At 39.7% G+C, this 14,565-nt stretch overlaps 1 protein-coding gene across 2 annotated transcripts; it reads right to left on the bottom strand.

Annotated features, from left to right (window-relative positions):
- Positions 1-4,483: 4,483 nt before the first annotated feature.
- Positions 4,484-13,751, bottom strand: LOC145500188 (uncharacterized). 2 transcript variants are annotated; one of them, XM_081479704.1, is made up of 3 exons: positions 13,610-13,751; positions 8,195-8,675; positions 4,484-7,664 (listed from the first exon to the last, which is right to left on the bottom strand). In XM_081479704.1, exons 2-3 carry the CDS (start codon positions 8,657-8,659, stop codon positions 6,405-6,407), a joined length of 1,725 nt encoding a protein of 574 aa, XP_081335830.1. In that variant the 5' UTR covers positions 8,660-8,675; positions 13,610-13,751; the 3' UTR covers positions 4,484-6,404. The 2 variants fall into 2 exon arrangements, with proteins under 2 accessions (XP_081335830.1, XP_081335820.1); XM_081479694.1 differs by lacking the exon at positions 13,610-13,751 and having other exon boundaries at positions 8,195-9,129.
- Between the last annotated feature and the right edge of the window lie 814 nt (positions 13,752-14,565).

Genomic DNA, 14,565 nt, shown 5'->3' with positions numbered 1-14,565 from the left:
CGTCTGTCACGCAATCCACATTCGCCTGATGGTCTGAACTGGGACCACCAAACAAAGTCAAGAACGTACTCAAGTAACACCATGACAATTATTCGGACTGGCTAACAGAACGGCGAAGTCTTGGAATTTTAAAAAAGAGCGAAGCCTGGAAACTTTGTAAGAAAGAAATCCGGACAGCGTAGTGCGATTGACGAAGAAGCCTTTGTGGTTTTTCTGCGGTCTTGCTGCTTACGTTTTGTTAGTGGCCGCGGACGACTGTTGGAACACTCCAAGAAAAATGATGTCACGGTATGTGTATGTACCATATTAGCTAAAGAAACGAACGATTCATTTATAAATCTGGTGGTAACAGACAGGGGCAATTGTATTCATAAGAATTGCAAGCACACGGGTAAGAAATACAAAGGTTGAATCATCTTGCTTATTCCACAAGTACAACATTTCGACAGTTCATCATGAAGTTTCGTCAACTGCTCGCGCTTTGTTATCGGCATTACCTGGTCTCAGACCAGGATTTCAAGAAATGCTGCGATGAGACGGTTTTTAAAGTAAAGTGTACCTGTTTACATAAAATGGTTGTGTTCGAATATTTACGCCAAACATGATGGATGCAACTGTAACCGATTGTTTACTCAAACTTCACGTTTCAAAATGTTTATTTTTACTTAAAGGCAAGTTCGGCTGTGGCCATGGGTGTTCCACAAAAATCAAAACTGCCGATATTGAACGAATAATGTGTGCTACAGTTGCAACCTTCAAAAAGAAACAGACAGTTGGCGGAAGGAAAATCAGTTTCGGGCGATACGCGCGTGCCGGTGATCGAAATAAATTTGCATAACATTACAATGTACCAAAAGCAGCGTCTATTTTGATTTAACTGCAAATGTTTGCGAAAGTTAATCATGTGGTTATTCTAAAAGGGGGAAAAAAAAAATAAAAGATTACAAGTATCCTTATTGACGAAAAAGGTTTCCATTCGCTTATTTTTGTTCTTGATGAAGGTAGCTGGCCAAGTTCCATGTTGGTTTCACGAATGACGAATTTACAAAAATGTACCACACGTTTATGTCTCTCGACGGGTTAGTTTTTTCGGACCGCGGAAGAGACTTTCACACATCATAGTATAGAGTATGGGCTTTTAGAAAATGTTAGTTTCGACTTCAAATTCAATGTACCGGTGGGCTTTTGACGGTACTGAAATTAGCTAAAATTAGCCATTTCGCTCACGAGCTGCGATGAAGGTACTTGTATCGGCCTAAAATATAATTAAACTGGGAGGTTTTGCTAATCAAATTAATGCTTTTGAAACAGCAAGACATGCACTATGAGCTACCCAAAGTGTATCGATAGATATCATCGCGTTGATCTGTACGAGCGAAAAGAAAATGCACAATTTTGGGCCATTTTCGGCGGCGTCAGGAAGCTAAAATGGCGATTTTCAAACTTTCCTCAATTTCGAAAAAACTAAAGCGCTTCAGGACCTTTGAATGGTATTTTCGAAAACAACTCACTATAGAGGTTATTTGGGCAAAATATGAAGAAATCGAAAATGTCGCGACTGTCATCTCATTCTCGGTATTTACAGGAACTGGCTCTTAAGAAGCAATGTCCCAACCCTGGCTGACTTGTTATACCAGATGTCCAACCCTGGGGTAGAAAAATTTGTCAAATTCGCTACAAATAGCCCAGGGGTTTGGAATTGATGGTGCCATTAATTCAAACTTACACTTCGTACATGTAAACTAAGTGCTGGTTGGTTTGAAGTGTATGGTGAATCAGTAGAAGTTCCCTCGCTCAGCAAAGACGTTGGTGTCATTTTGTTCCCAAGTCAATAGTCGCTTGATTAATATTGCAGTTTCTGAGTGCAACGTTTGAGAACGTTTACTGTTTTCTTGGTAAATCAGTTCCTAACCTTACTCAGATACGGGGAAAAAAATTAAGGCACTTCAAACATCAGTCAATCTACTTAGGCGACCCAAGCATGAGTCCAAACGGAAGGCATCGTTTGTTTATTGAGTTTCTTTGTCTTAGTCACGCACTCAGTTGCGTCACTTGAAAGTTTGGGCTACTATTGGATCATCAAGCATAAAACTAAGTTCTTTTCAGTTTTTAAAGACAGTTTTCAAAGTAAGAGTGCATTTTTTTTTTCGAGCTCTACCTTCTTCTACGTAGGGACTTTTCGCGTATTTGCTTATTTGAATTTGTGATCCAAACTTGCAGAATATTCTGTCTGGTTTGTTCAGACCTCTTCGTTAGCTATTGGCAATTCTAGGAACTTCAAGGTATTAGATCCATAAGCAAGCTATAACTTCGTGCCGGTCGGGGAGGGGGTAATGGTTTAGTGTAGGAAATAACGGGATGATCGGTCAATAAGTTAGGCCGTTATCTGACTCGAATAAGGATCTCAGCTAATTATTTCCTCGTGTATGGTTTTCTCAGTTTTACTTCAGCGACGCAAGCATAAGGTGCAAACGGAAAGGAACGGTTGGCTTAACGAGTTGCTGTTTTTTCCCCAAACAAATACTTCTTGGTCACGTACTTTATGTCCGTATGTCACACTGATAAGGTTAAGGCTTCTACTTTCATCATCAAGTAGAAGAAGAAGACAGTTTCTATACATAGGGCTGCGTTTTAATTTCCAACGCGCTACTTTCTTCTGAATGTAAAATTTCCTCAGTTAGACGTTGGATTCATCATTTTGTTCCGCTATAACAGACGTAACGCACACCTGGGTGATTGTCAGAAAATATGGTTACAGACAAATGAGCTTCATTTTACTGGAGCAGTGCTTGTCCTGTATTGAGAGTGTTGTATAAAAGCGATGTATAAAATGGTCACTTGTCTTTGCATTGTGTTAATGTAATGTTTCTTTAGGTACGTTTATTTGTTAAAGGGAGATATATTTAGGACAGAGTTTTCTGTTTAAAAATAATTGACGAGGCAATTTAGTACGTCGAAATCCACCTCAGAAGCCTTAAAGTATCCATGCGATATGAAACATAAAATATTTAAACTTTTCTGGTATCAAAATAATGAAACTGATTCATACACTTATTGACTTTTAGTGTTTTCAATTGGCAGCTATTTCGGTTGTGAAGCTAGTTAATTAAAGTGACCTTGCGAGGTGAGCCCAATCACTTTCTTAGGGTCTGCGCGTTTTCGGTCAGCGGTAGTCGAACGCCGACACTCTGTACAAAAAAAATCGTACAAAAACAGAAAGCAGGAGTCAAAATCCTGGTTGCGTTTTGATTATGCGCATGCGCTTAAATCCAATAACGGTTTCTGAACACGCGTGGAGCCGAGAGTAACCGCTGTGACTATCGCTGGATTCTCATAGATCCGAATAGAGTTCTCGATTAAAAGGATCGCCGCTTCTAGGAACGAGATTGCTCAACCTGCGTGTAAACCTAAATTCTTTGTTGAAAACGAAGAACACCACACGGGGATAATTTGTTGGTCGGAAGTTGCCGGGGTTTCTATTAGTTATGTCAGTGCTAATCTGAATCCTCATGTAAGATTTCCAGCAGCAGGTAACCGTTTCGATTTTGCGCTGTAAAGTAAGACCTGGATCCCCAATTCTTTTAGAATTAAGGAAGTGCGGGCGAAAATTTTCCAGTCGATAGAATTTTTTAAATTTTTACTGCCGTCAGATAATGAGTTACTTGTGTCAGAAATGCAAAAAAATTGGGGGTCACTGACTTCGTTTCAGAGATAAAGCGTGTGGAAAACTACGTATATCCTGATTTTGAAAAATTGGCGCACGTAATTCAACATGGTCTACAGGGGTTTATAGTTAAAAATATCGAAGGTGAGTCAACGGAGACAAACGATCTTAGTCACATTTTGTAGTAGTGGGTCTGTTGCGTAAATAATTCCAAATGTTGCCAACGTTTTCACAAGACTTAACCCTTCAAGAGGCATTTGAAACCGCCGCACAGACAAACGAAGAGCTAAAAATAACGGAATTCGATGGTGAATTTTGCGAAAAATTCAAACTTCTAATCGATAGATTTTCTTCATTTTTTCGCTAAACTTAGAAAATCCGTAGAGAAAATGATCCATCAAAAGAACAATAGGGGTTACCGATTGACCAAGATCGTTAAATCCAGGCCAAGCTATAGCAATGGCCATCTGCCCTATCATTGTCCATTTTATTACTTAGCGGGCGCTCTCATACATGACGTGGCGTGTGAATTTACGTGCGCAGTAAGGATGCGCAGAAACAATTAGTGCGAACGTCCCTAAGGGAGCGTCACTGCAGAACGATCTTTCAGACGATTTCTCGTCTGTTCCTACTATATCACATTTAGTTAGCCTGGGGCGCGAGATGTCTATGAGGTGAAATCATCGATTTTCAAAACCTGTAGTCCCCTAATCAAGCTGTATGTCGTCATACAATGAGAATAGAGACTGAGTAAAACTTAGAGTGGTTTACTATGCTCCTCTCTTCCCCCCCTCCCCCCCCCCCCCCCACCTCCAAGCATTTTTCCACAGGGGTGCATAACGGATCTCTTCCTTGAAATATTGTTCCCCGACTTGCCAAGTTTTTGTTGGTTGGGAAACCCATGGTCAGTCACTTTCATTAACCGGCTATCCTAAGCAAGAAATACCTTGGTAATCCCGTGAGTTACTTTTGCTGGTTCTTACAATTTGTTTGATTCTGTAAAATTTCCCCCTCCCCACTGAAGGTGTAGTAATTTGCCTGGAACCACACTCCCAAGAGGGACATTTGCTGTGACGTAGAAGTTGGGAAAAAATGAACAGATATCAATTTGTCAGCGACCAGAAAAATTGTTGTAAAAATACTCATTTGTCGGTTACTTCATGGCCATGCGGGCTGCAGATGACTGAAGTCTAACAAATTGGTTCTTTATGTGCCCATGTTTCGAGCCTGTTAAAAATTGATGAAGTTTCAGTAGTGATAAAATATAACTGTAAAAGACATTCTCTCACAAGTTTATTGAATCTAAACATGTTGGAGAATATTTTAGAGTTAAGCAGTTACAAGTAGCCAACTTTACTACACCTTGCTCTTGTTTTATGTTACTTCAACATCAGTCCAAACTACCGTCACGTCTCAATGCTAATACTCTGTAAATCCGAGATTAAATAAAGTGTATGTGTTTGAATGTTAAGCTACCAATTTATGTCTTCTTACCCTTTCTCCTTTGCCGATACTGATATTGCATTTCTCGAACTATAAAATCGAAACGTATATATTCATTAAGAGCAAGGTTACATCTATATTTCAGCATTTATGCTTTTTATGATGAAAAGCTTATTTCAACCCCAAAACCCTTGTCTTAACATACAATTTCTCCTTACTGGTTTCCATGAATTTCTTATCATCAGGGAAAAAATCATTCTGTAGTGTTAAATTCCTGTATTCTTGCCAGCTTAGCTTTGATTTCATAATGCTAAGGAGAATTTATGTGGCTGTCTCTTTGCGTCCTGGGGATATCTGGCACATCTAAAACGAAGAAAGGCACGACAAAATTTGGGCTTTCAAACTATTTACATAGTTGTCATTAACTCGTTGCCTGTTTTCTCACGCTTAGATATCTAAACCTCCCAACCTGTCAAATGACATGCATAACGGAAAAAAATAAACTCGTATCTGTCCCAACACCATATGGATCCAAATCTCTCCCAGCACCATACTAGTTGTTAGATGTAAATCAATAAGCCAATCAGTCAATCGATCAATAGGTCAATCAGTCAATCAGTCGAAATCAGTCAATCAGTCAATCAGTCAATCAGTCAATCAGTCAATCAGTCAATCGGTCAATCGGTCAATCGGTCAATCGGTCAATCGGTCAATCGGTCAATCGGTCAATCAGTCAATCAGTCAATCAGTCAGTCAATCAGTCAATTAATCAACCATTCAATCAATCGATCAATCAACCACTCAATCAAACATAAAATCAATCAATCGATCAATCATTCAGTTCGGCTGTGGTGTTATAAAGGTCCTCATTGCTTGGTGAGGACATATTACTAGCTAACACTTTGAAAGTAACCTTATTTTTAGTCAACATTCACCTACTATTCATTCTACACACGTAAAATCCCTGGTCACTACAAGGGATGGACCATTGTATGTTTTGAAGGGGGCTGAGTAGCGTTTATGAGCAAAATATATTTTTTTAACGTTGGGTCAAGAAAGAATTTTATTTTGATTTGCTCCACATCTTTGTTTTCCATTGTCTGCTCTGCATTATTTGTGCACGTTTTCCTGTGCAGGAACTTTTTTCAAGTAATTACCCAGCTACCTCCACCCCCGTCAAATATATAATCTCCATCCCTGAACGGTATAGTTTCGTGACTTAAAGACACATTACATTTAAAGACAACAGCGATAACAACAAGAGCAACAACAAAACTGTCACGGTATTCGGGATGCCTCACTTTGTGATGTAAGCAACATGAGCGCCGTATGGACTTAGCGACTGCCATTTATTGTTGTACCCTCCCCAGCCATAGTGCATGAAGAACTTGTAATCATTTGCTGTTTTCCAGGAGCAGACTGTTTTGGTTTTTTTCCCAAACCACCATCCGGTTGTCTTTTTTTCACAGTGACGATAACTTCTGGATGTTTTCTGATATTTGGTAGCCACAGCTGAGTGCCCAGCCTTGCTTTCTGTTAAGAAGCTAAATACAACAGGATAGCCTATGTCGAGAAACGAAACACCTTTGGATTCAATCCAGGAGCGGCTTCCTCGTCCAGCAATTTTACCGCCGGCGCTTCGTCCTTTGCGACTCTCGAGATAACTGACCACTCGTGCCTTGGATCCCTGGCGTTGTCGAAACCATGGGGCGATGAAATGCATTTTGGAAGTATAAGTTGAACCACGGCCGGCATCATCACAGAAAGTTTGTATCCATGGTCGAATGCTTTCCACGAAGCGCTTTACATCATCTGTTAGGGAAAGCGGTGCCTTCGTGTGACTATCTCCGTATATTCTTGAACTAAATATCGAGTTTGGGCTGGCTGCACGTCTGTCATAGTATCCAAATACTTGTGCCCAAGCCACAGGACTACATCCACTGTAGCAACCGCCACAACAACTGTGTTGGTCATAGTCGGGAAAGTCCGCTTCAGAGTATACAGATCCTTTACACGGAGTGCCACTACCTGAAGAGCGCTTGAACCGTTTGGAATGTAGGTTGATTGCAAAGTGTTTCTTAACCACTTCGTTCTTGAGACCCTTTATTTTGACTACAAATCCCATTTCGCGCCCCTGCAAAACAGTTCGTACAACTTTTTCGTTGCTATGGACCTCAAGCTTTAGGTAGAAGAGGTTGTTGGGTGTCTTCTTTATAGCTAATGGATTGATCTTAGGTTTCCCCTCCAGTAGGCAGACGTCGACAAGAACCTTACAGAGTTTCTGCTGCCAGTCTGATCTCCATAGACGTGGACGCACATTACCATAGCTTGTTACGTAAACGTCGATTGATTTGAAATTTTCACCAAGAGCGACTCTAATGATAGAGCCTGGCGAAATACCTTCTTCGTCTGTTTCTAGTTTCTTCTTCTCTACTCGTGAAACTAGTTCTGTCGAGGCCCAGTATAACTTCGTTTGCTTATCGCGCTCTTGCCATCGATTCTTCAAATCACTGAGACTTTGATTCACCATTAGATCTAACTGACGCCAATCGTCAATCTGTTTGACAAGATTGAGTAGTTAGGCTGGAAACTAATGAATTATTTCTATGGTATTATTAACAAATTCAACGATACATTTGAAGTAACGTTGGTCCACAAATGTTCGGATCTGTACACTTGTTGGATGATTTCTTTCAGTTATCAAATAAAAGTAATTTTGATTTTTCCAGGTTTTTTTTTTTGGTCTTTTATCATTTGTACGAGCTGATATAAACTTCCAGAGGGGTTTAACGTTGAATAATCAGCTCACCTAAGATATAATTAGCCCTAGAAAATACAAAGAAAACCTTTCTATATATGAATATCGATGCGTAGCATTTAAATTTCGCCTTACTACATTGACTGCAATTTAGTCATAAATTTCCTGATATTTTTACTCGGTAGCAGAACCAACCACTTGGAGATTACCGCTTAAAGAAAGAGCGTTTAAAATTGAACTGAACTTTTGACTTGTGAGCATGAGACAACAATAATAAAAGGAGAAAAAGAAAACAAATTTAAATCATATATTACTTATATTAATTTCACCTTGGCGATATCTGCTGTCCAGTTGTAGCTCGCCGCCACAACATTTCCATGGTCATTCTTACAAATTGTCAATCCCATTGGTGACAGCCGATAATACTTCTCGCAACGCTGACCGTTCTTTTGAGCCTGCTCTATGAGCACATTAGTTGGTCTTGGATCCGGGCCACTCTCTACTTCTCGGAAATCTCCAGTTTTAGGTCCGGCAGAAAACACTACGTAATCACTTCCGGTGTCTATTTCGTAATAGGCTACGTAGTCTGGATCAAGGTCCAGTCGATAAATTGGACGAGTGGGGCCTCGGTCATCAGATACATTGATTTTCATGAGATCTTTGAAGTCATTAAGGTCGCTGACTTCAACGATGGAGTCCAGGACCTCGTAGGGAAGCTTCAAGGCGGCTAACCTGGACGCCAAGGCAATGATGATACTGGGAAGAAGCAGGCAGGTCTGTGGCCTCCTAGTCATTTTATTCCAAAGCAACCTTTTGTTCAGACAAACAAACAAAAAGTCAGAAAAAAGGCAGGATCTAAAAGAAATCATATGTCTGGTTTATTTTACTCTTGAAAATCACTGTTCGGACGGAAACATCTAATTACGAAACATTGATCAGCAAGGTGAAAAAAATCAATCATAAGACCAAGCAACCGAGCAACAAAACAATTAAGCAAAAAAGCGATCAAGCAAACAAAAAAAGCAAGAAACCCACCAACCAAACAACCATGCATCAGAGTAACTTAGCAACAAAGAAACCAAACAGCCAAACAGCCAAACAGTTAAACAGCCAAACCGTTAAACAGCCAAACAGTTAAACAGCCAAACAGCCAAACAGCCAAGCAAGCAAGCAAGCAAGCAAGCAAGTAAGCAAGCAAGCAAGCAAGCAAGCAAGCAAGCAAGCAAGCAAGCAAGCAAGCAAGCAAGCAAGCAAGCAAGCAAGCAACCAAGCAACCAAGCAGGCGGGCCACCAAACAACTAAGCAACAAAGCCACTAAGCAACTAGGAAACCAAACACCAAAGAACCAAACAATCAAACAATCAAAGAACCAAAGAACCGAAGAACCGAAGAACCGAAGAACCGAAGAACCGAAGAACCGAAGAACCGAAGAACCGAAGAACCGAAGAACCGAAGAACCGAAGAACCGAAGAACCGAAGAACCGAAGAACCGAAGAACCGAAGAACCGAAGAACCAAAGAACAAAGAACCAAAGAACAAAGAACCAAGCAACCAAGCAACCAGGCAACCAAACACCAAAGAACCCAAGAACCAAAGAATCAAAGAACCAAAGAACCAAAGAACCAAAGAACCAAAGAACCAAAGAACCAAAGAACCAAAGAACCAAAGAACCAAAGAACCAAAGAACCAAAGTATCAAAGAACCAAAGAACCAAAGAACCAAAGAACCAAAGGACCAAAGAACCAAAGAACCAAAGAACCAAAGGACCAAAGAACCAAAGAACCGAAGAACCGAAGAACCGAAGAACCAAAGTATCAAAGAACCAAAGAACCAAAGAACCAAACACCAAAGAACCAAAGAATCAAAGAACCAAAGAACCAAAGAATCAAAGAACCAAAGAACCAAAGAACCAAAGAAACAAAGAAACAAAGAAACAAAGAACCAAAGAACCAAAGAACCAAAGAACCAAAGAACCAAAGAACCAAAGAACCAAAGAACCAAAGAACCAAAGAACCAAAGAACCAAAGAACCAAAGAACCAAAGAACCAAAGTATCAAAGAACCAAAGAACCAAAGAACCAAAGAACCAAAGAACCAAAGTATCAAAGAACCAAAGAACCAAAGAACCAAAGAACAAAGAACCAAAGTATCAAAGAACCAAAGAACCAAAGAATCAAAGAACCAAAGAACCAAAGAACCAAAGAACCAAAGAACCAAAGAACCAAAGAACAAAGAACCAAAGTATCAAAGAACCAAAGAACCAAAGAACCAAAGAACCAAAGAACCAAAGAACCAAAGAACCAAACAACCAAACAACTAAACAACCAAGCAACCAAGAAACCAAACAACTAAACAACCAAGCAACCAGGCAACCAAACACCAAAGAACCAAAGTATCAAAGAACCAAAGAACCAAAGAACCAAACAACTAAACAACCAAGCAACCAAGAAACCAAACAACTAAACAACCAAGCAACCAGGCAACCAAACACCAAAGAACCAAAGTATCAAAGAACCAAAGAACCAAAGAACCAAAGAACCAAAGAACCAAAGAACCAAAGAACCAAAGAACCAAAGAACCAAAGAAACAAAGAACCAAAGAACCAAAGAACCAAAGAACCAAGAAATCAAACAACCAAACAACTAAACAACCAAGCAACCAAACAACCAAGCAACCACAGCTACCAAGCAACCAAATAGTTAAACAATTAAACAACCAATCAATCAAGCAACCAAACTAAACAATCAAATAATCAAACAACTAAGAAACCAAGCAACAAAGCAACCAAGCAACCAAGCAAACAAGCAACCAGGCAACCAAGCAACCAAGCAACCAGGCAATCAAGCTACCAAGCAACCAGGCAACCAAACACCAAAGAACCAAAGAACCAAAGAATTAAAGAACCAAACAACCAAGAAATCAAACAACCAAACAACTAAACAACCAAGCAACCACAGCTACCAAGCAACCAAGCAACCAAGCAACCAAGCAACCATGCAACCAAGCGACCAAGAAACCAAGCAACCAAACAGTTAAACAATTAAATAACCAATCAAGCAAGCAACCAAGAAACCAAGCAATCGAGAAACTAAACAATCAAATAATCAAACAACTAAGAAACCAAGCAACAAAGCAACCAAGCAACCAGGCAACCAAACATTCAAATAATCAAGCAACCAAGCAACCAACCAAGCATGCAAGCAAGTATGCAAGCAGGCAACCAAACTACCAAGCAACCAAATTACCAAACAACAACCAAGCAACCAAACAAACAAGCAACCAAGCGACCAAACAACTAAGCAGCCAAGCAACCAAAGAACTAAACAACAAAGCAACAAAGCAACCAAGCAGCAAAGTAACTAAGCAACCAAAGAACTAAGAAACCAATCAAACAATCAAGCAACCAAGCAACCAAGCAGGCAGGCAACCAAACAACTAAGGAACAAAGCCACCAAACAAAAAGGCAACCAATCACCAAAGAACAAAGAACCAAGGAACCAAAGAACCAAACAACTAAACAACCAAGCAACCACGGCTACCAAGCAATTAAGCAACCAAGGAACCAAGTAACCAAGCAGCCAAGAAACCAAGAAACCAAGCAGCCAAGTAACCAAGCAACCAAAGACCTAAGAATCCAATCAAACAATCAAGCAACCAAGCAACCAAGCAACCAAACAACAAAGTAACTAAGTAACCAAGCAGCCAAGCAGTCAAGCAGCCAAGTAACCAAGTAACCAAACAACAAAGCAACCAAGGAACCAAACAAACAAGCAACCAAGCAACCAGGCAACCAAGCAACCAGGCAACCAAGCAACCAAGCAACCAAGCAACCAAGCAACCAAGCAATCAGGTGTTTGGATTGAGGGGTGATGGGAAGGCTAGAAGGAATATGAATAATGAATGAATTAAAATATATTTACCAGTGAATCTTTTACTGTAAACTGGAATTTTCAACCCTACGCTTAATCGGTACAGCTCCTACTTGGGAAATAAAGTGGTAATTACACCATGCAGTACCACCGTCGCTATTGATTCTTTTTGCTTTAAAGCCTGTTTCGAATTTCTTCTGATAGTTTACCCGTATGAGGTATAATATCATTGTTTTACTCGAGGAATTAACTAAATTAATGATAAAACGGAAAAAAAAAAATTTTAGTTGAAATTGTTTTGTACTTCTCGTGACGACTCGACGTATAATTTGTCCAAATAAATTGGCTGTTTTGGCTACATTTGATTCATGCGTGATGTAAACACGTACGCAAAAACCTGAATAAAAACAAAATTGATTTATAATTATTTGTATCCTTTGTAACTGATTTATTTTTACTTAAGTTAGAAAATTGGCAGTCATGTGCGTGAATGTGAAAATTAATTATCTCTTTTTGATAATAGTCTCTTGCTTTTTAATTTAATAGGCACTTTTGCCGTTGTTAAAATAGCCTGAAACCAAGTCGACTTCCTTCGACTAAGCTGCTCGTAGAATCCAAAAACGGTTTAATCAGCCTACCTGTAGTCATTGTGAATGCCAAATTTTCTAGTGTAAATTTTGAAACGAAACTGAGACAATTTGAATAGGCTTGCCTGAGGTGTTTTGTCTGCAGATAAAATAGCGCTCGGCGTCATGTATCGGGAAAAGTCGTCCATGCTTAATAACTCATACTTTTTTCATCAAACTACAGTTTCACATCAAACAGCGGTAAAAAACAAGCGTAAACTTCGACCGGTTCAGATTCAAAATCTTGGCATTTGAAGGAAATTATTTGACACTGTTTGCCGAAAAGATCCGATTTAATTTTATACGTTAGCAAGGAATTGTATTTGCCCCGAGGACAGATCTAGAGCAATCACGCACAAAAACATCAATGCAGCATCACGGTTTTGGGTGCAGTTAATTGAAGTCTTACAATTATCGACCATTATCGGCTGAATTTTGAAAAGCTGGAACTTGATCATACCGGGTTTCTCATCATCAGATGTAGAAAGGCTGTTATAGCTATCAGGACTTTAAGTTAACTTTTTAGTCCACTTGCAAAGTTTTGCTAGTAAGATTTTTTCCTCTTGCAAATTGGTGAGACCACTAGCAAATAATTTCCAATTGTTTGGGAGACATGGATGATTCTAACTCGCAAACGTGTGCTAGGGGATATTTTTCTCACTCACAGATTGTCAAAATCACTCGCATTTTGCGAGTTTGAGAGCGTTAATTTCGAGCCCTGGCTATATCATACCTCAGTCTAGTCCGCGGGATCTTTTCTCACGTCCATTTACTGTTCAGATTCTTAACAGTTCTTCGTTAGCTAGAGTAAACTTTTTAATCCAGAAAAGTGTCTCACTTCATCCGTTAAATTTAGTCCATATGCAAACTCACTTTCAACTCGCTTATTGACGTTAAGGTGATTTTTCCCTGATGATCGCTTTGTGGTTTCAGCGCAACGCTTGAGACCGTTTGTAGTCAGTTTTCTCGGTAGTTTCCCTGGTCTAACTCATGTTTCACAAAACAGAAAAAAATTTACGGTTCTTTGTTGAGTTCTTAAAAAAAATTAACAAATCTGTGCTGATTTTAAAGCCTTGAAATAAGGAAGAAAATAAAATAATAAACTAGCCAAAATCAACCGTGCATTTGTGATGTGCATTCACAGTCCGATAAGACGAATTCATCATCCGCCAAGAAGTACCTAAGTACAGACAACTTGAAGACTGATCACTTGATCCGATCTGGACGGAAACAAACGGAATCTCGCTTACCTTTTCTGAAGCTTTTAACTGACGGAACGCTATCAAAAGAACTGAGGGAAAATAATTGTAGTGCCAGTAGGAATAACGGAATGATCGGTCCGTAAGTTAGATTGACTTAAAAACAGATTGCGTTTAATTTGTAACATGAAAAAGTATCAATTCTTGTTTGTTTTCTTTGCATATGTAAATAAGGCGGATCCAGACCTTCAGCTAAGTGGGGGAGGGGGGTGGGGGGGAAGCGTTTTGTTTTGCTTGCCCTGCCGGCCTTTCTTCATTCTATGATTTCTCTCTTTTTTTATCCAAAATAAGGGGGGACGGCCCCCTTAGATCAGCCACAGGAAATAACAGGATTCTCCGAGTAATGAGAGTGATCAGGGCTAATGTTGTAACGAATATGGTTTATTGTTATGATTGCGTGACCGTCAAGACCTGTTTTGTTTTATGTGACATACCGATGAGTTGTCGACCTTTCATTCGGACACGTGTAAGTTAAAGCGCATGGAGAAGAAGATTGATTGAAGGATCGTCGAATATACCATTGTAATAGAACGCGGAAAGAGCTATGTGACGTCGTTTGTCCTTTTAATTTAGACCCAGAAATGTATACCACTTAATCGAAGGCAGGTTTGTTACGCTTAAGGATATTTGTGTTGTTTAGATTTATGTTTATGCACACCCCGCGTGCCCGAATTAAGAACATTTCGATTAGCGTAGATTTATAGTAATAGCTTTATTTCTACTCGTTGTATTTGAGTTTTACGAGCTTTCAAGTCCAATAAACCAATTGAGAACGATAGATGCCTGGAGGTCCCGTTATTATATAGCATTTCTCCGATGCGGCACTGTTACAATTAGGAATTCACAGACCGAAAGAATCGATTAATTTCAGCGTCCGCCCCGTTACACATGTGCATGATACACATGTGCATTATATAAATCCAGCAGAAGTGGATCAGCTAGTTATT

This window comes from Orbicella franksi, chromosome 1 (genome assembly GCF_964199315.1).
Source record: "Orbicella franksi chromosome 1, jaOrbFran1.1, whole genome shotgun sequence".
In the NCBI taxonomy this organism is placed as follows: domain Eukaryota; kingdom Metazoa; phylum Cnidaria; class Anthozoa; order Scleractinia; family Merulinidae; genus Orbicella; species Orbicella franksi.
The sequence above is the reverse complement of the archived record's forward strand: the minus strand, read 5'-3'. Positions and strand labels throughout refer to the sequence as shown.